Source organism: Acanthisitta chloris, unplaced genomic scaffold (assembly GCF_000695815.1).
Source record: "Acanthisitta chloris isolate BGI_N310 unplaced genomic scaffold, ASM69581v1 scaffold35311, whole genome shotgun sequence".
In the NCBI taxonomy this organism is placed as follows: Eukaryota; Metazoa; Chordata; class Aves; order Passeriformes; family Acanthisittidae; genus Acanthisitta; species Acanthisitta chloris.
The window spans coordinates 1-23,641 of NW_008655968.1; the positions used below are offsets into that span (position 1 = coordinate 1).

General features: G+C 48.2%; 1 protein-coding gene across 1 annotated transcript in view; it reads right to left on the reverse strand.

Moving 5' to 3' along the window:
• Window positions 1-4: 4 nt before the first annotated feature.
• The window catches only part of DAAM1 (dishevelled associated activator of morphogenesis 1), a gene marked incomplete at its 3' end in the record, with an annotated part of 30,998 nt that continues 7,361 nt past the window's right edge, over window positions 5-23,641 (reverse strand). The window contains exons 2-13 of the mRNA XM_009084139.1: window positions 17,372-17,461; window positions 7,118-7,189; window positions 5,876-5,970; window positions 3,778-4,111; window positions 2,767-2,877; window positions 2,555-2,658; window positions 2,068-2,134; window positions 1,621-1,738; window positions 1,372-1,510; window positions 931-989; window positions 423-610; window positions 5-100 (exon numbers count right to left, since the gene is read on the reverse strand). Of these exons, the coding sequence (XP_009082387.1) occupies window positions 5-100; window positions 423-610; window positions 931-989; window positions 1,372-1,510; window positions 1,621-1,738; window positions 2,068-2,134; window positions 2,555-2,658; window positions 2,767-2,877; window positions 3,778-4,111; window positions 5,876-5,970; window positions 7,118-7,189; window positions 17,372-17,461 (1,473 nt within the window). The remainder of the gene's footprint in view (window positions 101-422; window positions 611-930; window positions 990-1,371; window positions 1,511-1,620; window positions 1,739-2,067; window positions 2,135-2,554; window positions 2,659-2,766; window positions 2,878-3,777; window positions 4,112-5,875; window positions 5,971-7,117; window positions 7,190-17,371; window positions 17,462-23,641) is intronic.

Below are 23,641 nucleotides of genomic sequence, written 5' to 3' on the forward strand. Positions count from 1 at the left end.
GAGGGGGAAGAAGGGATCCAGGAGTTGGTGAAGGTGAAGGGCCACCAGGAGCTCCTGGTGGCATGGGAGGTCCTCCGGGACTGGCAGCACAGATTGCCCTCTGGAAGAGAAAGAGATGGGGGACTGGTCATATGGAGCTGGGGAACACCATCCATGGAACACCCCCATGCTGATTTTTAACTGTTTTGGCTAAAATTAAACCAGCAGAGGAAGCACTCAAAGGCTTCAGCACTCCTGAGTGAGGTTCTGTGCAGCTGGAGAGGTAAAATCACCCCATGACCAAGGACAGACATCTTGTTGGCTCTCCCTACAAGCATCTTTCTCAGTGCCCCCATGCAGCTCAGCCTCTTGAAATCACCTCATAGTGTTTGCAGGGGGTTTTAGGACTGGGCCCACAATGGGGAGCAGATTTGAGGTCTCACCCTGCTCATCTCGTGGAGCTGTGCCATGAGATCTGCCACTTGCTGCTTGACCTGTTTGTGCTCGCTGGACTCCTTCTCTAGCTTCTCCTTCATCTTGTTCAGCGTCTGCATCATCTCTTCCTTCTCCTGGGCCTTGGCATCACACTCCCTCTCCTTCTTCTCCAGTTTCTGCTGAAGCTCATTGTGCTCTGAAACAGCCCCACGAGACCACTTTTGGGTGACAAACTCTCCTTTTTGCCAATGGAAGCTCACAGAGGACTAAACCCCACACTGCCCTGCAGAGAAGCTGCACTGTTGAGAAAATGGAGCTGTGCCTTAATTCCCCATTTCGGGTCTCTCCATGAGAAAATTATTTGCTTTGCCCACTTCCCTTGTCAGTCCCATGGCATGATAGTATCTCAACCCCTCAATAAAGCCTGCAGATATGTGTATAAATAAATGTATAGATACATGTATATGCTAACTGCTTAGCTAAGGTGTTGATGCCATGTATCTCTACATCACTCACCTTTTCGCATTTTTTCTGCTTGCTCTTTCCACTGTTTCACTTCATTTTCATTGACCAACCTAAAAGGAAAAGACAAGTAGCACATGAGGCAAACTTACCAAAGTAAACAAGTGACCATCATCAGCAAGAAACGTGACTGAACAAGTGGGATTTAAGGCTCCCAAACTGGTATGTCTAACACCTCTGCTCTGCCTCCCCCCAGAAGGGTTTTGCAGTCTGGGATGAAAAATTTATCAGTAAACATTTAAAACCTCCTGAATCACAAGTATTGATTGCAAGTACTATCTAAAGCAATGGATGTGCTTCATTTATAAGGTGAGGTTGTAGTGAGCCCTGGAAAGTCAATAGCTCCAGGGATGCTGGCTTGCCCAGTCAACGAGCAGGAACATCAGTGCGTGACAGTCAGTGATGAGTAAGGAACAGTGACACTTGAGCACTTACATTCGGACAACATTTTTAATGTTGAAGTTTTCCAGGGGAGTGGCATCAGGGTCCTGCCCTTTGTCACTCTGGATGACAATCTGCTGCACAATCCTGTCAAGCAGTAGCCAGTACTGGACAGTGTTGCCGCTTCTTTTGTCTGCAGGGGAAGATGGGAAGAGACTGGGGTGAGCAGCAGGGAGGTTGTGGTGCCCATGGGTGGGACATGTGGGCTGCCAGGTGGGTTTCCTTGTCTCCCCCAGGACTCACAAGGCATCTGGAGACAGTGGTGCAGGATAGACATAAAGTGCGGGTATGCCTCGCTGTGCGTCAGCCTCTTCCTGGTCAGCTCAAACATCTGAGTCGCACTTTTGGTGTCGATGTGGACCTGCAGACAGGAGCAAAGTGAGGTCAGGCCATGAGACCAGTGATGGCATTACCTGTTTACCAAGTCTCAGCTCCAAACCCCACAAACCATCCCCACCCCACACCTGATGGACAGACAAACCCCCCCTGCTCTGCAAGGGACAAACAGCACTGAGCAGCAGCCAGAGGAGAAGAGGGATGAAGCAGGCTGTAGGATGGAGATTTCACCAGGAGACAATTTCCAACCTCCACATTTTATCCAGAAGACCACATTTCATCCAAGGCCATGTAGGATCACAAGACACTGTGATGTGGTGTGCAGGTATCTGCAGTGGCAACATTCATACTCACCAGCTCAAATCTTTTGGCAAACTCCAGTTCATCTTCATTTCTAAGCATTTCAAAATAATCTAAGTGCCTGAGGAAAGAAGGGGGAAAAAACCCAGACTGTTAAAAGCAGATATAAATGTGACAATTAATAAATTGCAGGCAGCTGGTCCACCAGTGGCCCAGAGACAAGCAGGGCTTGAAACATCCACTGGATCTTCAGTCTTGAGTTCCCAGTCACTACAGCCTGTCCGAGAAGCCTTTTGGAATGAGAAGAGGAGGAGGAGGGCTGACTGCACCCCCCACGCCCCTGATGGCACATCATTCCTAGCTCAACCCTATGTTAGGGCACAGCAAAACCACGCTAGGATTTTCCCCTCCCTCTCTGGTGACAGCAAAGAATTTCTGTAAGAGAGGTGAGTCTAGAGCCACATGCTTTCCCCAAAGGCCAAGTCCAGAAATAAATGGCACAAAACAAAAAACCATGAGTGGGCTGGGGGTCACTACTCACCGGTCAAGGGTTGAATTTTCATGTTGTCTTAGTTTATCAATGACTGGCTGGATCCCGAGCATGAGGAATTCATATCTCAGATGGAGTCTGAAATCCAGGCTTTCCTGCAGGGCACAGTTGTGGGGTCAGCACAGCAAGGTGCACATCCTCAGAAAGCTTATTGAAATAAACCCACCCCAAACCCCTCCCTCTCCAAGAGCCCCAGTGCTCACCACGCCTGCCCCCTGGCTCAGGACTGCGTTGATGAAGGACATGATGGCTGTCTTGAGGCTCACTTCATCTCGATACCGTCCCGTACTCTTGTCCAAGTCGTTGATCAGTGTCTGCCAAACACACAAGGTCAGTTAAATGCCCCATGACAGCTCCAATGCTGCACAAAGAGCCAGGGGACACATGCAGGAAAAACTTCTCATGATGGTCCTCCAGCCCCTGCAGCTGGTGATGGACCATCTGCTGCCTGTTGTGATGCAGCTCAGCACCCTCTTGAGCTAACATCAGCCCACCCAGATGTGCTGCAGCCTTGCACAGCTGTGATCCCAGTGACCCTGCACAAGAAAGCTTCGGGTTTTTTGGGGGGTATTGCCTTAAATAACTGGTTTCTCCCTTTTTGCTCAGCTGCAGATCTCATAAGACTTGGTTCTGGGGTAATTCCCAGATTTTTTAAATTGCAAACAGCCAGAACAAATCAAATTGAAGGAGGTGAAATTTAGGTTAGATATTAGGAAAAAGTTTTTTCCTGTGAGTGTGGTGAGACACTGGCACAGGTTGCCCAGGGCAAGTGTAGATGCCCCAACCCTGGCAGTGTTCAAAGCCAGGTTGGAGAAAGCCTTGAGTGAGTAACCTAGTTGGGAGGAGTCCCTGCCCAGGGCAAGGGGTTAGGACTGAATGACCTCTAAGGTTCATTCCAATCCCTAAAATCTATGATCCTATGATTTCTAAGCAGCATTTAGATACTCAGGAGGAGAAAGGGACATGAACGCTGAATTTCAGGAGATGAGGTGGGGTCAGTCAAGACCCACTTACCTGAAAACGAGTCCTTTCGCTGGCGTATTTCTGGTAGTGCAGCATTGCCTCCAGTACCTTGAATGACCTCTAAGGTTCATTCCAATCCCTAAAATCTATGATCCTATGATTTCTAAGCAGCATTTAGATACTCAGGAGGAGAAAGGGACATGAACGCTGAATTTCAGGAGATGAGGTGGGGTCAGTCAAGACCCACTTACCTGAAAACGAGTCCTTTCGCTGGCGTATTTCTGGTAGTGCAGCATTGCCTCCAGTACCTTTTTGTGGCCCCCGGGAACCAGGCACACAGCGCCCATGATTTCCAGCACTGCCACCTTTGTCTTAATGTTCTCCGTGCTCAGACTCTGAGCGATTACGTTAATACTCTCCAAATGGGCCAGGACATGAGCCCGGCCCAGGGAGTTGTTCATTAGTGCTTGTATACATCCAATGAGCGAGGTATGTATTCGAGACTCTGCTGTCTCATAGTCCATGCTTTTCAAAAAATTCAGGATACATGACAAGCCATCCAGGTCGATGAACCGGGTTACAAACCTGTCAGGAAGAGAGGGTTTAACTTCAAAACAAAACACTAAAAGACCATTTTAGCCTCAGTTAGTGCTGTTTGTCTGTTGATGTAAACCCAGAAGCTTCTTAGGTATTTTTTTCTTGGATAGCAGAAAGCCTGAAGGACTCCTGTGGCCCAGACACAGGGATGGGGTTGAAAAAATCAACAGGTGCTCAGTAGCATACACAACCAGACATCATCTACAGGTTGTCCAGAGCAAGGATATCTGGAAGAGGACCAGCTAATCCAGCCATCAGCACAAGTCTCAGAATAGAGGTTTGGAGTTTGCAGCTACAATGCTCCTAATCTCCCCAATCCCCAACGTGTGTCTTAAATCCCACTCGCTCAGGACCTGTTTGCACAAGGACTGGAAGAAGCTTCCAAGCCCTGGAATCTCCTCCTCATCAGCTGCAGATGCCCCAATATCAGCCTTTCTGCCTCCTGCTACCTCTCCTGCCTCACCATCCATGTCCTTCTCCTCCCTTAGGCACATCTCACCAATTTTAAGGGATTTCTGGTTTTTATGATGACTTCTAATGCTACTAAACAGCAAGCAGATAGCAAACACTGAGCAGTGCCCCAGGCAGACACACTAGAGCAGGCAGATACAACACTGCACTCTGCTCAGGCATTTTAGGACCTCCCTGCCCAGTGCCATCCAGGCTGGGTGTCTTCTGGTTTGGCAAAAGGCACAGGCTTGGAAAGCAAATGAGCCAAGAACATCCCAGCACTGGGATGATTTTAATTCGAAACAAGCCATGCCGATGCGCAGCAACAAAAGGGGTAATTGCAGGCCCAGGGAAAACTGATTTCTTTGCTTCAAAGACTGTTCTTCTTTCAGCCAAAGTCAAGAAGAAAGTTGATGTTCACTTCCCTGGGTGCAAAAGCAGGCCCAACAGGTAAAATGTTCTATAGAGCCTTAAAAAACCACTCAAACCCCACTTTTAAGGACTTTGAAAAGTTTTGTGGCTGCTCACTGCAGGGGCCACCACCCCAAGGTCCAGGTGACACAGAAATCAGGTGGTCATCCCTCAACCCTGGGAATTTCTTACCAAGTGCCATCACCAGAACCATCAAAAGAGAAATGGAAGAGAGGAATGTATTTACAAGCAATAGAAAATTTGCTTCTTACATAACCAGAACATAACCAGAACCAGGCATTTCCTAATGAAACGTATTCCCATCAGAAAATGTCAACCTGAGGCACCTTAAAAGGTTTTGCAGATGAGTATATGCAGACTCCAGGGAATCTAAACTTGGGAAAAACTACAGACCTTCAGAAAGAGTCCATCCATTCCTTTATCCTTTCCATCGAACCTCCAAGCAACATTTTTTTTCCATTTCATAAAAGCCTGAAGATTCGTGTGATTTTATTCCTTTACAAAGTGCATGTGAAGTTGAAGTTGAAACAAAGGGGCTGGTTGACCAACAAAAAAACCCTTCAATCTGGAAGGAATTTTTACATTCTGCTCCAATGAGAACAACAGCAAATTTGGGAAAAAATAAATAAGTTGCCTGATTTGCCTGAACCGAGGGAACAGAGGGAAGGTCCTAGTGGCTCTTGGTAACTAAAAGGACTGAGGAAAAGAAACAAAATGGCAAGGGGTGAACCAAAAAAAGCAATTGCTGCTTCAAGGTCCTCGGCCTGAGCAGCTCCCACTTGCATTTCTATCTAACCCCCTGCTCCACCACAGCACTCAAATCCAAAGCCACGACCGCAGGGATAAAGCCAGGAAAGGGAAGGGAATTGCCTCATTGGTTTTGTCCGCAGTGCAGTCTTCAAACTTTCGATTGTTTTGTTTCTCTCCTCCTCGTCTTCTTTTTCCAAGGCGATCAGTGATTTTCTCTGTGAACGGAGGAAGGCAGATGTGAGTGGGAGTATTTCCCTGCGAAATGTGCCCGAGGAGTGGCAGTGCCCACCACCCACTGTGCCAAGCCATGGGGATGGAGCTGGGATCCTAAACCTACTCTGGAAGTCTGGAAGTCCAGATGCTTATGGCAATCACAGGACTTGGGAAAAGGAGCAGTAAGGAAAAACCCTCCTGGTCTGCAAGGACTGGGGATAAGTCCTTCATCCAAGGGATGTTGCATGCACATTTAGGGTCAGCCAGGTGGGCCCTGCCAACCCTGTCACTCCCAGGTCTCCCAGTGCAGCCCACCAGTGTGCATCTGGTTTGGGGGCAGCAGCTGTGTGCACAGGGTTTTGCTCTCCAGCTGGTGCTGGGGGTCAGGATTTTGACTCCTGCGCCTGGGTAGTATAGCTGCCTGCAGCCCTGGGCATGCACAGGGTATGGCTCACTCCAACCCATGCAACCAAGGCCACTGCTAAAGGAGCCCTGGGTGCTTCCTGCACCATGTGACAGCACTGGGCCCTCAGAGGTGTAGGGTGAACTCTGCCAGCACCAGCTGAGGCTAATCCAAAGCAGAGAGAAAGGGTCCCAGCAGATAGAAGGAGCTGTGCTGACCCCTGCATTTAACCCAGCTCCTCTTCAGCAGCATGTCAGGAAGATCAAAGCCACCCTCCAGGCATCTGGCAGGCTTTGATCACAAGCTCTGCTCAGGCTCAAGGCTTTGCCTGCTGGCAGCCCATTGCCAGCACTGGGTGTTCCTGCCTTCCCAGAGGAGAGCAGCACGCTCCTTCCTGGCTCACAGCCCCTGGCTGTCCCTCTGCCCCATCCCTGGAAGTGTTCAAGGCCAGGCTGGATGGGAATAGGAGCAACTTGGTCTAGCAGAAGGTGTCCCTGCCCATGGCAGGGAGGTTGGAATTGGATGGTCATTAAGGTCCTTTCCAACCCAAACCATTCCATGATTCTGTGACTCTATGAAATGCCCTGTGTGCTGTAGGAACATCTCCATCTGTGCCTGTTGGTCTAACAGATATTGCCTCTATAAACACTAGTCACCCTCTTTGTCACAGCACTGATAGACTGTCACCACTGTCCTGCTGCCCCACACAGGATTCACAAGCACCAAAGCACTGGGGAAACACTTACAGCAGCCATTGAATTCAGCTGATCGATGTAGAACTCTGGCCAGCTGGTGGCTCCTTTGTTTTCTTCCTGGTCCTGGTGGGGGATAAAAAAGTGAAAGAAAAGCAGAGGATTAGTAGAAATAGTGTTAATGTCCCCTGCTCTTCATGACCAACCACCTCTGAAGCACCCTTGAGCTCTTGCATTACTTTATATCAATATAAGTGTGGTTTTCTACGTTCTGAGCTCACCCCTGACAGCTCCAGCTATGGGAACATTACCTGATTTATTGAACTAGCAAACTTTATACACAATCCACATTACATCAGCTGCCTGTGATCAAACCCTGCCCCGATGATACTGCATCAGTCTTGCGACTATCAGCTGAAATTTTACATCCAAATTTCTCTTGTTGCCCTTGAAGCTTTGGCTGAACAGCCTTGATGAATATGTTTTTGGGGAGAGAAAAGTCTCTTACAAGTAATGACGAATGTATGTATAAACATGGCATGAACTAGGCTCCACGCTCAGAGCAGGACCACGACTTATCAACACTGTAAGAGACTCCAAGCACAACAGACAACTCCTCTGGGGGCTTCATTAGTTGTTGGGAGGGAAAGCATACCTGGCAATGTCTCCTGTTAAAGGATGTCACCCCTGGGCCCATGATCTATGACACTGAATGATGCAGAGCATCATCTGGCTATCCTGATCTACAATGCCCTGTACTTGGGGACACTTACAAGGGGTTTTCAGCTTGTACCACGTTCTTGTAGGACATGACTGAAGACCTCTGAGCCCAGCTCAGATAACTAATCCTGCATGTCCCCAGGGACTGCTTGGAGAAGTAGGAAGATTTTGAGGAATACTTCAAAATCAACCCTTTTCCCCACTTCATTTCCTAAAAACATAAATCAAAAGAAGAACAGGGTTTCACAGCAGAAATGCCATACAGGTCTAGGCTTAAGTCAACCAATACTACGCAAATTCCAGACATTTTCCATCAGTAACCATCTTCAGCTCACAGCCTGAGTTGCTGCATGGCTCTACCCCTTCCCTAACTTTAAGAAATGTTTGCAAAGGTCACCCTACACTGAAGTCGCCTGCGATGGCAGGAGCTGGACGAGCTTCTCATCTGCCCCCATGTCTGTGCATGCAGACAATTACTGATCCCCTGTTTGATTCCAGTGAGCTCAGGGAGCAGAGTCCCAAATATTTACTGCAGCTCAAGAGGCATATGTGGGAAATGTTTGTGCAGCCGAACTTCCCAAGCTGCAGCTTGCCAAGAGGAGGACACACGGAATAAACGATAGGTAGTTTGGACAAGATTCGATTCCCCCCTGGGCAGCACAGCCTGTGCCCACAGACCTGACCCTTTGCTTTCACTGTGCCTGGCTCCAGGATAGGGACAAAAGAAGTCTGAGAGCAACAAGGGTTCTGTAAACCTCTGACCTTTGCTTTGATACTTCTCCTGACCCCACAGTTCCCCCAGCAGTGCCAAGCAGCTGGGGTGAGGCTCAGGCCACCTGTCTGCTCAGTGCTGATCCTGTCTGACATGGGCAGCCAGGTCTCTCCAATTCCTCAGCTGAGCCCCATGCACATCTGCCAACCTAACCCTCTGAGCTGTCTTATGCTGTGCCATGGGAAGGCTCTGCACAGAGCTTGTGGGCAAAGATTTTGCTTTTCTCACCTTTCCTGATAGAGGCTGTCATGGAAATTGCAACCTGGAAGACAGTAGAGCTGGGACACCCACATGTGCCTTGAACATGGTCCAAAACCAGACCAGCTCCTGTCACCTCCTAGAGATGTCAGTGGATGGTCCTCTCCATCACCCTGAAGTACCATCAGCACATCTTATATTGAGCATCCCTTTCCCATCAGTGCTCACAACAGACACCAGTTGGGAAGGGTGGAAACGTCCCCACTACAGCACAGCACAAAGAGGTGTCCAGATGCACCCGGGCAGGAGATGTGGGCAGGGAGAGAGACCCATGCTGAGGAATGGGGTGGGAAGGCAGCAGGGCTGGGCCATCCCACATCCCAGGCCCTTCCCACGTGCTGTGAACACCTGTGAGGCAGGCAGGGATCTGGACCCGCTGCTCGTTTAGGGTTGAAAAGAAGCGGTGGAGCAAATAAAGGTCTCCGGGGGGCGGAGGGGAGGGTGAACAACAAAATTGGCTAAACTGCTCATTTATAATTAACGTGCTGCATTATAAATATTTCCCTTTGCTCGCCTCCCTCGGGCTCTTGCATTTCCTCCCTGAAACCCCCAATTTAGAAAATGCTCTCAATTAAGTGCAGCAGAACCTCATTAATTCCAATGAGCAGCTGGGCAGGCTCGTCGGAAAGCAGCTTCCCAGGCAAAGGGGGACTGCACAATAAAGCAGGCAAAGATCAGGGCAAGGGCTTCCCTCCCCTCGGCTCACTGCAGGACGTTGCCCAGTGGTAATTACTGGGGCTAATGGTCTACAGCACACTGATAAGTGTCCTTTGGTGTATTCCTGGTGGTAAAGAAATCTCCTGACAAAGCGACAGCCCGGAGGGAAGTGAGTCACAAGGCTCTGCTCTGCGCCAGGAGAAGGGAGGAATGTCTCCAGGCATCAGGGTTAGAGAGGGTGAATTCGTAGGATGGTTTCTCAGCACCCAGGCTGGGTTTTGGGGATGTGAGTTTTGCAGCCTGCCTTCAACGAGGGATGCCCCGACGCACAGCTGGGCACAGCCAGCTCTCCAGGATGCTCCACCATGTCCTGCCCAGCTGGCTCTGGGGAAACAAACATCTCCCAATTTCTTTTTCTCTGGGCTGCATTTAGGTCTTTGCTGTGTTTGATCTCAAGCAGCACAGAAGTGAGGGATGATCCAAACCCCACGGGCAGCACTGCTGTGCTGCAGCTTTTAGAGGCAGGTTGATGGCTGTAATTGCACAGTGCTGGGGCAGGTAGCCCTTCTCATCTGTAACATTTGCATCAACATCCCTCACTGTGTTCCAGGAAGCAGCCCAGACACGCCACCACACATGTGCTCTCCTGCAAAAATTAGGAAACCCCACAGTTGTGCAGCCAAGGGCAAACTTTACTCTGTCCCTTGCTTTGTTCCCACTTGCTCCCCCCACCTAATTCTTCCTTCCAGGGACCTGACAAAAACACAAATCCCATCAGCTGTGGTGTCACCATGCCACTCTCTTCACCTCTGCTGTCCCTTTGCCCTGAGCTGCATGTGCAGGGTTGATGGATGCTCCCACTCGGCCGTTGTTCCGTGGTGGGGAGTATCGTGATGTGAACCTAATAAACAAGCTCCATCCCCTGTGTCAGCACTGGGTGCCACGGGGAAAGCAGTGCCCAGTCAAGATTCCTCATTAGCAGGACCTTTTTCAAGTGAAGGTCACAGATCTGCCAGTTCCAGCCATCCCTTTGCTCTTTCCAGGGAGATTTCATGCTCCCCAGCCCTGTCACGTCTTGGTTACAAGCCTGACACTTCCACAGCCTGTGAGCCTCCCACTCAGAGTGTTGGCAGCTCCCACAGCCAGGCTGTCCTTCTCTTCCCAGTGACTATTCATGGGACAGAGGAGGTGGTGGCTCAGCCACTGGAGGCTCAAAGCAATTTCCAGGGTGGTCACAGTTCGTTTGGGCACAGCTACTGACACCTGGAAGGTGCATCTCCATGAGCTGCTGCCACTCTGACCTGCAGGCATGCAACTGCTGGGAGCAATGCAACCTCCTGCTCATAGTGTGTCCCTGTGGCAGTGGGCAGAAAGACACCTGTGTGTGTGTGACAGTTCCTCAGTGCTTTGTCACACTGCTTTGCTTCCAAATCAAGCTTCTGGTGACACCTTTTAGATACCCAGTCTGCAGGCAACATTTCCATCTGATCCAGCAGCCTCCTTCCCACGCTCAGAGCCCATGCTGGTGGTGATGGATCTGGAGTTGCTTAGGGATAACTGAGCCTCAAAGGGTGGCTGGCTGAGTTCCCCACCCACCTGATATCCAACAAGTTAGATCCTTCAAGGTGAAACCAAGTCAAAAGGAAAGGGCTGGCTCACAGCAGCCAATTCCAAGCAAACCCAGAGAGACCTTCAGCAACAACGCTCATGGCTTTTCTCCCAGGTAGCAAGTGATAAGACAAGAGGAGATGGCCTCAAGTTGTGCCAAAAGAGGCTTAGATTGGATATTAGGAAAACTTCCTTGACTCAAAATGTTGTCAGGCATTGGAACAGGCTGCCCAGGGAAGTGATGGAATCACCACCCCAGAAGTGTTCAAAAAACATGTAGATGTGGCAGCTGGGGACATGGTTTAAGTGGTAGACCTGGCAGTGCTGGGTTAGTGGTTGGATTCAGTGATCTTAGAGGTCTTTCCAACCTTAATGATTCTGTGATTCTATGACTTGGATGATTCATCTCCCTCTTGGCACCACCTGCAAGGCTGGTCTGCCCCAGGAGAACTTCACACCAGGAAGTCACAGCAAAGGGTTAAAAAAAATCTTCTTCAGTTGGCACCTGCTGCAAAAACAAAAACACCCCCTTCATTTGTACACATTGTCCTGACATCATGTTTGTTTTGCACAGTGTTCCCCACCCCTCCTTGCTGCTCCAAAATAGCAGAGCAAGGGAAAGCTGGTGGCAGCTGGCAACGCACCACAGTTTGGCAAGCTCTCCCCCCCTGCCTGCTGTGGACGATCCACCTGGACACTGTCTGCAAGGTCAGAAAGGAAGAAGACAGTGATGTGGAGAGGTTTTAAAGCCAATGGGTCTGTAGCTTGCATGAGAAGTTTAAATTCAGCTCAGCTCTGTCAACACAGCTGAGCCTTTGCCAGTGGTGTGCTGGTGGAGGTTTGGGCTCACCATAGCCTTCTGGGGCTCCCTTATCCCTCTCCAGCTGCTCAGTTTGCCCAGGCATCCCTGGAACTGCACCTAAATGGTTCAACTAAAGCTGCTTCCCTATGGAGCAATGCTGCAAAGGGCTGGAAATAGTCTCCCCAAGTTGGGACCTCAGGCTCCAAACTATCCCATCCCAGACCACTCCAGTTCTCCATATGCTAACACTTCCTATACCCTCTCCTCTACAAATACACACATGCCCTCGTACACTTTTCCCAGGGTTTAAAAATTATGCTCCCCATAAGCAAACATAGCATGACGAGATGCCTTTCGCAGTCAGCTGGTTCATTGTTTGAAAAGCTTCACTTTAAAATCCGAAAAGATTGCTAACAGATGCATTTTTTGGCTGGAGAGGGAGAAAAACCTCGCTTCAACAAAAGTGTGTTGTGATTGGAACTAAAACGGGAATTACCTTGAAAGATAAAAACTATAAACATTTCCTATTGAAAAAAATACCCCCAGCCATGCAAACAGCCTGTTTCTCTCAGTCAGACCAAGAAAATGACACCCAAGATGGTATTTCAATCTGCTGCTGCTATACCAGCAGGTATATCTGGATGCTTGGAGGCCATGAAATCCTTCTCATTCATCCCAGGTGACCCGGGAGCATGGCAAGATGCCGAGCTGTTTTATCCTACTCCCCTTACATGCCATCTTCATCAGCTTTTGCTCTTAGTTCTGCTATGCAGCAAAAAAAAAAAAAAATTGATATTTTTTTAGATGAAGGAAATAGGAACACAAGCCCCATGAACAAGCTGTAGGACGGAGCAGGACAAGTGGAAGAGAGAGCTGGAAAGTGAAGCTCTCTGGAGGGAGTGGGTGGAAGGCACAGTTGGAGGGGAAAGAGGCTGTCCGGCTGAGAAATAGAGAATTATTGGAGAGTCATCACTCATTTCCCTGTTTATCACATTTTCCTCCATCCTCCCCTGCAAAAGCACCACTGCTGCATTTTCCTAATGTGAAGGCATCCTGGTTTTCTATCTGATGTCTGAGGAAATTTTAGAAACAATTTCTGCTTGCAGAGGACAGCTTAATGCTGTTGAGAGCAACACACCCAGTGTTAGTGATGCCAACAGGTTTTCAACACAAGCTTACAGAGCTCTGCATCACTTGTGGGTCATTTTTCCTTTGTCCCAGCTTTACAGATGCTCAGGTGGATCCAAAGGGAGAGAGGCAGAGCCAGACCTTGCATTCACATGAGCATTTTTTCACTACTGCTACACTTCCACCTGGTTATTTATGCTGAGCTTCTGCCTGAACACCCTGTAAGGATCCATATTTTGAGGCTCATAAAAACTACCCGCTGAGGTGCTTTAACAGCTTGGCATGACATACATGGGCTGGCAGGAGCCAAACCTCCTGCAGGCTAAGCACAAAGGGTTAATCATTAACTCCCTTTGGAGCACGGCCTTTGGAAAACAGCCATCCTGAGTCACCCTCTTCCACCGAGACAAACCTGCAGCCAAAGAAACAGTAAAGCTGGAAACCCTCCTGCTTCCTCCCTGCACTTCCGAGCAATATCCTCTCCTGGAGAGCGAGGCCAGCAGGGAGTGAAATATTTTGGGATGAGGTATGAAACGAGTCATCGTCCAGAAATACCACTTCTAAATGCAGATTCCATCCCGCTGTTAATGCATCCCTGCCTTTGCATTTCCCTGCTGTATTCCAGCCGCAGAGGGGGCTGAGACTTCAAAGCAGGTCTCTCCCAGTAATCTGCAAATCTCTCTCCTGACCCAAGCACTTCACGGTTGCTAGATTTAGTGCAGACTTCAGTTCCTGCTCAGGTTGCTGCTGACAGACTCGGCAGCTCCCATCACGAGATGCTTTTTATCTCTGCCCCACTGAGCATCACAGGGTAATGTGGGTGGGATGGAACTATGAGGAGTTCTAATGTAACCCTTTGCCCTGAGCAGGGTCAGGGCTGGGATCAGCCCCAGTTTCTCCATGGATTGAGAACCAGAGAGGACAAAGTCTCCACACTGCCAAGCCAGTACTGTGGGCTGGGATAAAAACAGCTGCCAGCAGGGCAGAGATACCAGGATATGGGGCTGCAGGCCAGGGGGAAATATTCCAGGGAAAGAAATAGGCCTGGGGAATAGCTGGTTTTCCCTTATTTCCTCTTGACAGGCCAAGCTGCTGTCAGGTCCCTTTCCAGGACACCCCAGCAAAACAAAATGTCTCATTTTTGGTCACCTTTTACAAAATCTTGCTGATCATGGGAATATATAAAACATGTGACATCTGAGATGCACTCTAGAGAGATGAGTGCAGTGGATGACACTGACAGCAAAGCAGAAGTGCCAGTCAAAACTGGCAGCAGAGGAAAGAGCAAGAACTGCTCAGGGGACAATTCTGGATTGTTGGTAAATCAGGCAGCTGCCTCTGACTGCTGTTCACCATTGCCAGCTCTCTGGGACCCACCAGGTGAAATTGGGTGTTAGCAGCACCTTGAGCCACAGCTTGCTGTTACACACAGGCAGGCTAAAGGGTTTGGGTGCATCCTAGACTGCCCAAATCACCATCACTCAGACTGCAGACAAGCCAGGGAGGTAGGACCACTGTACTGTCCCCAGCTCCACTGCCCTGACCAAAACCCAGTCACTGCTCACAGCTGGAGAAGTCCAGTCCCTCTCCTTGATGCCAGGCTACCATGTAGGTGATTTGTCCTCATAAAAACACAGGAACACAAGTAAGATTTACCACGAGCTGCAAGGACAGTCACCAGTGTTTCTGCTGCTCACCAGTGCTCATCATATAGGGGCAGGACTGCTTGGAGTCTGCCATGTTCTCTAGCCAGTGTGATTCCTGGTTTCCTCCACTGCTGGAGTCTTCATTGATAGGGTCTTGCTTACTTTTAATTAAGAAGCATGAGGAAACAATTTGTCTCCAGCACATCTCCTTTAGAGCAAGCAGAGCACATACACTCCACAGCTCACAGAGACAGCATCACAAACAGGGAAGGAGCAGCTGAGAGCAGCCAGAGGAACGAGGACAGTTGTCAGGATCCAGTCTCAGATGGGTGCCTGCTCTGAGGACCTCTGAGGATGCCACAGGGTGCTTCTGTGGCTCCTTCCTTCAACAACCCCCATGAGCAGGGAGTTTCACAGCACAGTTGTTAAAAACCCATGAGCTCGAGGAGGTTCTGGAGTGGGAAAGAGCCACCATCAGCTCCATCTAAACCCTTCCTCAGGAGATTAGATAGCACGTAATCTCCACTCACAATAATAATTACATGGCTTTGCTTGATTTAGGTCTCTGTTGTCTCCCATTATCCAGACACACCGGAGCACGGCTCCGCTTATCCACCAGGCAGTGACGAGTGAGCATCCCCTGCCCATTTTCTTGTTGATCCAGACCAGTGCCTGTAATTTGTTAACATCCCTTCTCCCCTCCGATTTAAATCTCGGGCATGGCAGGCCTCTGTCTAACAATAATACAGGGATTTCAGGGGTATTTATGAGAGGCTTAAAACTTAATCCTACATGAGCAAGGTAAGCCTGCTCTTGGCCTAAAACACGGCTGGAAAATCTGGTGCCATTGCTACAGCAGGAGAAAAGAGGCAATAATGGCAGTGAGTGTCCTTCAAGCAGAGCCAGGCAACTGCCAGCACTGCCCAGCCACCTCTTGCAGCCAGGTTAGGGGCATGGTGGCAAATCTGGGAACTGAATCCCAGAATCCTACATCGGTTTGGGTTGGAAGGAACCTTAAAGATTATCTAGTTCCAACTCCCTGCCATGGGCAGGGACACCTTCCACTAGCCCAGGTTGCTCCAAGCCCCATCCAACCTGGCCTGGAACAATCCCAGGCACAGGACAGCCACAGCTCCTCTGGGCAACCTGTGCCAGTGCCTCACCACCCTCACAGTCCAGAATTTCTTTCTCATGTCTAACCTAAATAAACTTTCAGTTCAAAACCATCAGCCCTTGCCCTGTTGCAACAGGCCCTACTATAAAGTCTGTCCCTATCTTTTTTATAAGCCCCCTTTAGGTAATGGAAGGGGCTCTAAGTTCTCCCTAGAGCCTTCTCTTCTCCAGGCTGAACAAACCCAACTCTCTCAGCCCATCCCCACAGAGAGGTGCTCCATCCCTTGGATCATCTTTGTGGCCTCCTCTGGACCCGTTCCAACTGGTCCATGCCTCCAACTGGGTTATTTTCCTCGCAGACCTCAGCATCCTTCCGTCTCCGTGAAAGACTGAGAATTTTTGCCCCATTTCTTCCCATGGTGTCATGTCCTGCAGAATCTCTGCTTTGGCCAAGGCTGAGAGGGAATATGAGTCCCAGCAGAGACAGCTGGGGGCAATTCCTGTGCCAACACAGGGGCAAAAATGTCCAGTTTACTGGAGAAAAAAAAGAGTGATTTTGGCCACCTTGCAGGTGGTCAGTCTGAGGAACCCTGTGCCACCTGGGCTGCTTGCCCCCAGGAGCAAAAGCACATGAGCCAAAGGAGAAAGGTGGCAACGTTGCATCCCAGATGGACCATGAGAGCAGGCACCAACATTGCTGCACACCACAATTGTGAACCTGTCACAGGCACCACAGGCTTTGGCCACCTGGGCACTGATTTACCAGCAGCAACACAAATGAACCTCAATTCTTGACCTCCATCTAAAAGGTGATACAACAAAGCTCAGATGCAGAGTATCCCAGCATTGGGAAGATGTCCATGTGTGTTTTCAGCTCAAGGAATGCTGCTGCAAGGGCAGCATCGCTGAGTGGACATTTCACACCACGAGCTCAGCAGACAGATCCAGGACTTGCATCAAACCTCATCTCTTATCAGCACTATTTCTGTCACACCCATGAGCCTGGGGCCCTGCATTGCCTCAAAGGTGACACAGCTGCCCCCTAAAAGCAATCCTTGTGCCAACAGGCTGAATCTCTCCTGGGCTGTTCTGCACAGCTTCCTCAGCAGCATTTTCCACTTGTGCAGTTATCTGGATAGAGCTGGTGGGAGGACAAAAATGAAACCCAAGCCTGTCTCATGGCAGCAAACAGGAAGTCCAGGGGAGAGAAAGGCTTTTGGGTAGACTATAGTCAGGCCCCCAGACATCAGCAGAGAAGAGCAGGGCATGACAAACGGTAATCAGAGCAGTCTCTTGACACTGCAATGGCAACCACAGAGTTCCATATGGCTCTGCTTGTGCTGGCAGGGATGAGCATGGGGTGGGGGACACCTGTGCAAGGTGTGGGGACATCTCCTCCAGCCTGAATGGGCTGGGGAGGAAGGAAAGGCTTTGTATTTTGAAGACCAAACACCTTGCTTTCCCAAGGTTTACCTTGGGGAACAGATGTGTTTCTGTGATACCTCCAAAACCAGTTGGCATCCCAAGAAAGCTGTGTCTCTCCCCACATCTCCTCCCCACCCTACATGATAGGGCAGAGGCTCAGTGCCCAATGAGTCTCTTACTTTTTTCTTGCTGTAGTAGATCTGCCACTTCTTCTCCGCTGGTAGTGCAAACATGGCCTCTCTGTGCTTGTCCGTGAGGTCAAGTTCATCCTGGAAAGGGGAGAAAAAACACAAAAAAAGCAATATAAGTATAAAAATGGGTGATGGCACAGACACAACCCCCCCAGATAAGGAGCACAAATCAATGTGGGGCCACACCACAGCACAATGGTGATCCCACAGTATCGTCCCGTGACTATCGATTTGTCAGGGCAATGATGCTAATTCTCATCCTGCTGTTCCTGACCTTCCCCTGACTCTGGACTGCTGGGAGCATGGGGCCACAAACTTCCCTGCCTTGCTCCTCCCAGGCATTGACTTCATTGTTTTTAAAAGTTGCAAGTGTTTTGGAAAGGACATCCATGAAGCCATTACACTGCCCACAAGTCTTGCACAGAGGACTGAGAGCTCCAGGTGATCAAATCCATCTAAGACACGTACAGCGACAAACAATTCAAACTGGACCTTTCTTTTTTACCATCACTGCTTCACTGAGCACCCCACCCTGAGTGGTCCAGCCCATTTCCTTCACTGATACCCTCATACAATCAAAAACTGCAGGTGTTCTGGCTTGTGCTTTGTTTTCCTACAGCTAAAAATAAAAAGTTTTTTCCTAATACCTACAGTTCATAAAGAGGTACATTCTCTCCATCAAAACTGGATCACGTATTGCCTGGCAGAGTTAAAGCTGTTTACTCACTGAAGCTTTTATTGGTTTATCTGATGTTGGTTTAAAGGGCACATCCATTTTCGACTTGGAGGCTCAGTTAGCAGCGTGCCCTCCGCCGGGATGCCCGAGTATTATCAAAGCCTCATCGCTTCCTGGTGCTAGATGTAGGTCAAAGCTTTTATCAGGGAACTAAATAAAACATGCAGGCACGGCTGGGAGGCTCATTCCTAAGCCAACATTGATCTCAGAACCATGGATGTCTCTTAAAATCACCACCACTGATGATAATCCTCACACTGGAGGGGTTTTGGGGCAGTAGTGGGATGCTGGAGATGCTGTAGAAGGTCATGGGAGAGCCTTGCCAAGGCCTCCAGCCAACTCACACCATCCAGACAGTGGATTTAAGTGAGAGGATCCCCATCAAAAATTATACACTTAATTCCAGCAACTAAAAAAAAATAAAAAACCCACATGAAGACCTGTTCAAGTTTCTGTGTCTGAACAATAATGCTTATCATCTAAAGCTGGTAGCCTCTGTACCCCAACAAAGGTAAAAGCCCCATTTGGGGAAGGCTGAGCAAGATGCCTATGGGGAAAGATGGATCCCTGCATCAGCAAGCCCACAGGCCACCAAGAAATTCAGCTGATCTAATTCAAACCCAGTAGCCAAGGAAGGAAGCCTTCAGCTCCCTTGTAACCCAAACCCGAGGGCCTTCCAGCACAACACGCAGTGACAGAGGACTGCTGGCAGTCCTAAACATCTCAGGAAGGCTTACATATCCACTGCAGGTATCGATTTCACTTCTTGATGAAATTACTCCTCAAAAGGAAAGGTGTTGTGGAGCTTTTTCCATTACTATGTATGGAGGAGCTTTGCCTCGTCCTTGACCTTTTGCCCCCATATTGACTGACTCTTCAAACCAGTGAGCTGCACAGAGCTGATGCTGGTAGAGTTCTGGAAGCAGAGTTGGAAGACACCCTTAAAACAGAAATAAACATGCTGTTGTGATAGAGACTGAGAAAAAACATGAGGACTGAGAAAGCCTGAGCCCAATGTGAGATACATCTTGCCCTCTTGTAGCCAGGGAAGAGAACCTGAGTTAGGGACTCCTCCAACAAGTGTCATTTTCAAACTTCCCCATGTCCCTACAATTTGGGAGGTCAGAGATTCATATCAGGCAACCAACCTCCTCCACAGCCTTGGGCAAGTCTCATTACCCTTCCATGCCTCAAAATCAAAATTGCACTTGATGTCCTTCACCACTGTGCCCTGAGGCTATAAGCTGATCGCAGAACCAAGCTCTGCTTCAGCCCAAATTCACAGAATGAATCATAGAATGGCTTGGGTTGAAGAGACCTTAAAGATCATCTAGTTCCAACCCCTCTGTCATGGGCAGGGAAGCCACCCACTAGACCAGGTTGCTCAGAGTTCCAGGTTGCACAGAGCCCCATCCAACCTGGCCTTGAACGCTTTTCTGCATGTCTAAATGTGGCCAACAGGATGGCACCTACACAGGGACCTGGCTGAAATTCAGTTCATTGGAAAAGTAAATTTGGGAGTGTGGGAGAGGACAAGGATCTCCTGATTAATATTTACCTCCATGGTAAGGGTTTGAGTGAGCACAGGAAAATGCCTTCAAGAGTGACCCTGCTTCCTGGCCACATGACTCTGATAATCAGGCATGAAAACACCACCCATGTACATTTGTACTTAGGTCTTTAGAAAAATATTTACTGAAACTTTTGAAATACCCATACCCTAAATATATGACCTGTGCAAGCACAAAGGTTTATTAACCAAGAAAAAAAATCTAAACTGAGCTGAAACCTAAGAGGGAGCAAGAAGGCATACAGCAGAAGAACATATTAGGTGCTAGTACATGACAACGTGCAAACACATGCAAAAAAGGTGCAGAAATCCTTCTGAGTCTCACACAGCACATTTCATTGTGCCCCAGCTCTAACATGTTCAGTCATCGCAGCCCTGCATCACTCAACAACTCCTACCTAATGATACCTTGCAGGATGCTTAGGAGAGGTGTTTAAATAAATACTATGTGGCACCCAGTGAGTATGAAAATCCTCATAACCAAGCAGTGACTAACGACTGTTATTCCGAGCTCTAACAGTGACTCAACCATGAAGAGTCAGGTCTTTGCTGGTTTTACGTGCATGGGGATTCCTGCAGCCACCTCCAGCCCTGCTTATGCTCACTGATGTGTATCTCAGTGCTCCTTGACTCCAAGCAGGCTGCTCAGGAACTCCAAAAGATCAAGAGAGGACAGGAACATCAGGCATATTCCAGGGGCTCACAGCCCACCGTACAAAGACAAAGTCTTTACTCTTTGAACGGCAGAGCCAACAACGTGGCAGAGAAGCTGTGCAGAACCTCAAACCCATATGTGCCTTCAATTAATAATCACAAGCTCAATAATTAAGTGATTCTAACTAGCAATGCATTTTATGGGCCATTTGCAAACCATGAGCTACAGCATGCGATGTTGGTGGCTGTTGAAGATCGAGAAGATAACTGGTGGGTCAATGTCCATCACCCTCACAGCCTTCACCCCTCGCTTTGGCCTCACCTTTTGCAGCTCTGTCCCTTCCACCTGGCTGCCTCCCATGTTAGGATCTGCCAACTTCACTACTTTAAACATGTTTTTGGAATTGGGTCAAAGGCATTTAACATAACAGCCTCGTTTTGCTACCAAAAGGAAGTCTCTGCCCAGAGTGTTTTTACTGGAAAGAGAGACACTACTCTTAAATATTTATCCCGTACAGTTAAACTATTCACCTTTACATCAGGAAACATGTTTCCACATTAAATCTTCATTTGAATACGGTTTTTCAAAAAATCTCATAGGGGAGCTTTGATTCTCTGGGTGTATTTGCTGTTTCTAGGAGGTGCAACACTTCCATGCAGCTTGCTTTGCTGATGGCTCGCTGTTCCAGTCAAGCCAACCTCCTCTGAGCATGGCACCAGCTCCAGTGAAGGCAATTCCACATCACTCTCCTAAAGCTATCCTAGAAATGTGTGGCTCAGCTCATCATGCTGTGAGAATGATCCCATGAGCCAAACAAGTGCTTATCAAGTGGTGTGTACCTTTCCCTTGGAAGACACACAGTGGCACTCAGGGGCAGATGTTCCCATGGTTTGTATCTCCCCAAGGTAGCAACTGAGTGGTATGAGGAGCCCAGGACACTGGAGGTCCTCTGGTCCAACCCCCTGATCAAGCAGGGCCACCAGAGCCATTTCCCAGGACCATGTCCAGCTGGCTTTTGAATATATCCAAGGAGGGAGACTCCACCACCTCCACCTCTCTCGTCTGCAGTCTCCCACCATCACCTGAAGGCAAGGCCAGATCATACAGAGAAGTGAGGCACTGCCACTGAAGAAATGTTTGACTCTTCCCGCAGAAAGGGCATCAAGTCGAGCCCCAGACTGACAGCACAGTCTTCAGCACCAACTCCTGTCCCTACCATGTCACCCATACCACAGTGGATGTTTTAACGAGCATCTTCCATGGGCTGAGTCACAGGTTTTAATGGAAGCAAGAGCAGGATAATGCAGATTTCTTGATGTCAGAAACGACACTTAGGATGGGATCTCAGAGGCGGGTGAGATTGATGCTGCCCCCCCACAGCCACAACCATCACAGGTTCTTTCCTTACATCCCACAGATCCCATAGGCCACTATTCTGCAAGAAGCAGCTGAGGAGTAGAGATTGCCTAAGGGAAAACTCTCTATACAGGGGTCTGACAATATATCTACAAATATCCCATATATTTGTATACATAAGGAGGTCATCCATCATCATAATTGAAATAAAAACCATTATGGGTTTATATATACATTTATATATATGTATATATAGAATCATAGAAGGAAGGGACCTTAAAGATCCAACCCCACTGCCATGGGCAAGGACACCTTCCACTAGTCCAAGTTGCTCCAAGCCTCATCCAGCCTGGCCTTGAACATTTCCAGGGATGAGGTGTCCATAACTTCTCTCTCTCTCCCTCAGTTTATATATACATACATGTGTGCATAGATGTACACACACATGTACAGAAAGATATCACTGGATCAATAAATGACCAACATAATAAAGAGCAAGTGAAGTTACTCCTCATGGATGGATGCAGAGTTTAGAAATTTCTGTGTGACTACAGCACATAAAGGCAAAACCTCCTGCATCCTCAGTTAAAGCATGAGAGATTCAAGACTGTTCAAAACAGAAAAAAAAAATTGAAAGAAAAAATAAAAGTGAAAACTTTTTGGCATTAACTGGTCCAGCATGGGAATTAAAAAGTCAATAAATAATGGCCTGTTGAAGCCTGCACCGGCTTCCCTTCTCAGGGGTCATATCGCTTTTTCACTCTCTTCCAGGCATTCTTCTCCAAGTTCATCAATTTGATTTATCCCAGAACACTGTGGTGTCAAGGGAAATGGCAATCAGCATTTTCCCCCCTGCTCCTCATCTTATGTTTTTCCGCTGCAGGACAGCACTGCCTGCATGGCCAGTGGGGCAGCTGCCCAGCCCTGCTGCCATCCACACCAGCACATGCCAAACCTCTGCCCCAGAACCTTACCTAGCTCATCACTCCTTTTTAAACTGCTTTTTTTTTTTGAAGAAAAGACTTACTAATCAGTGACTGTTACAGTGCAACCAACCAACCAGCTCCACATGCGTCCTGCCCTGCAGGAGCAGCTCCTTTAGCTGCAGCAATCTTTTAGGCAATTATAATTCTCAGCGTATGCAGATTTAGTTCAGTCTTTTTAAAAAATAGTATTCTATTTTTAGTGTTAGTAATAAAAATACCTCTTCTCTAGCATACATCTTTCAGTCATAGTACCCCAAGAGCTTAAAACAACCCCCCAGATAAACCAACTCCTGCTAATATTATCACTGTATATTTTTAATTTACCCACGACAACCTGCAGCTGCAATTACAGAACATGAACAAAAATCAACTATTCATATTTCTTAATGAATATGCATATCAGATAGAAGATTATTATTCATTTTGCCTTTATCATATAATGAATTTCCTGAATAAAGGAAATTGCTTACAGCAAGGGAATGAGCAGCAGCAACGAGGAATAACGTGGAGGCACTTCAAAGTGCTTATGCCTAGTCAACCTTCTCCCACATCAAATTTTTCATCCCAGATTGGAAAAGACCCTAATCTACCCTGCTCAGTTATTGACCTGAATGCATTGGACAGACATCAATAAAATATGTATTCCTTCCTTCTTCTGCAGAAAGATTATGCCTATCAATAGCTGATTTAGCTCTTCAATAAACTCCAGCTGCAGCTGGTTCATGTTCCCTTCAGTTCAAACACCTAACTGAAGCAGACAGCATGTAATGATTTAATATTACTTAATTCAATTAATTATTTTAATAGGCTAAATTTTTAAAGGTGCTCATATTTCAATACTAGTGTATTTTTAGGTTCCTCATTCTTTTTCGTTGTAATATATATCTATAACCTCATACATACTTTTTCATTTTATATATTGAGCTCGGCCTCCTATGACCTTTTCACTGACCTC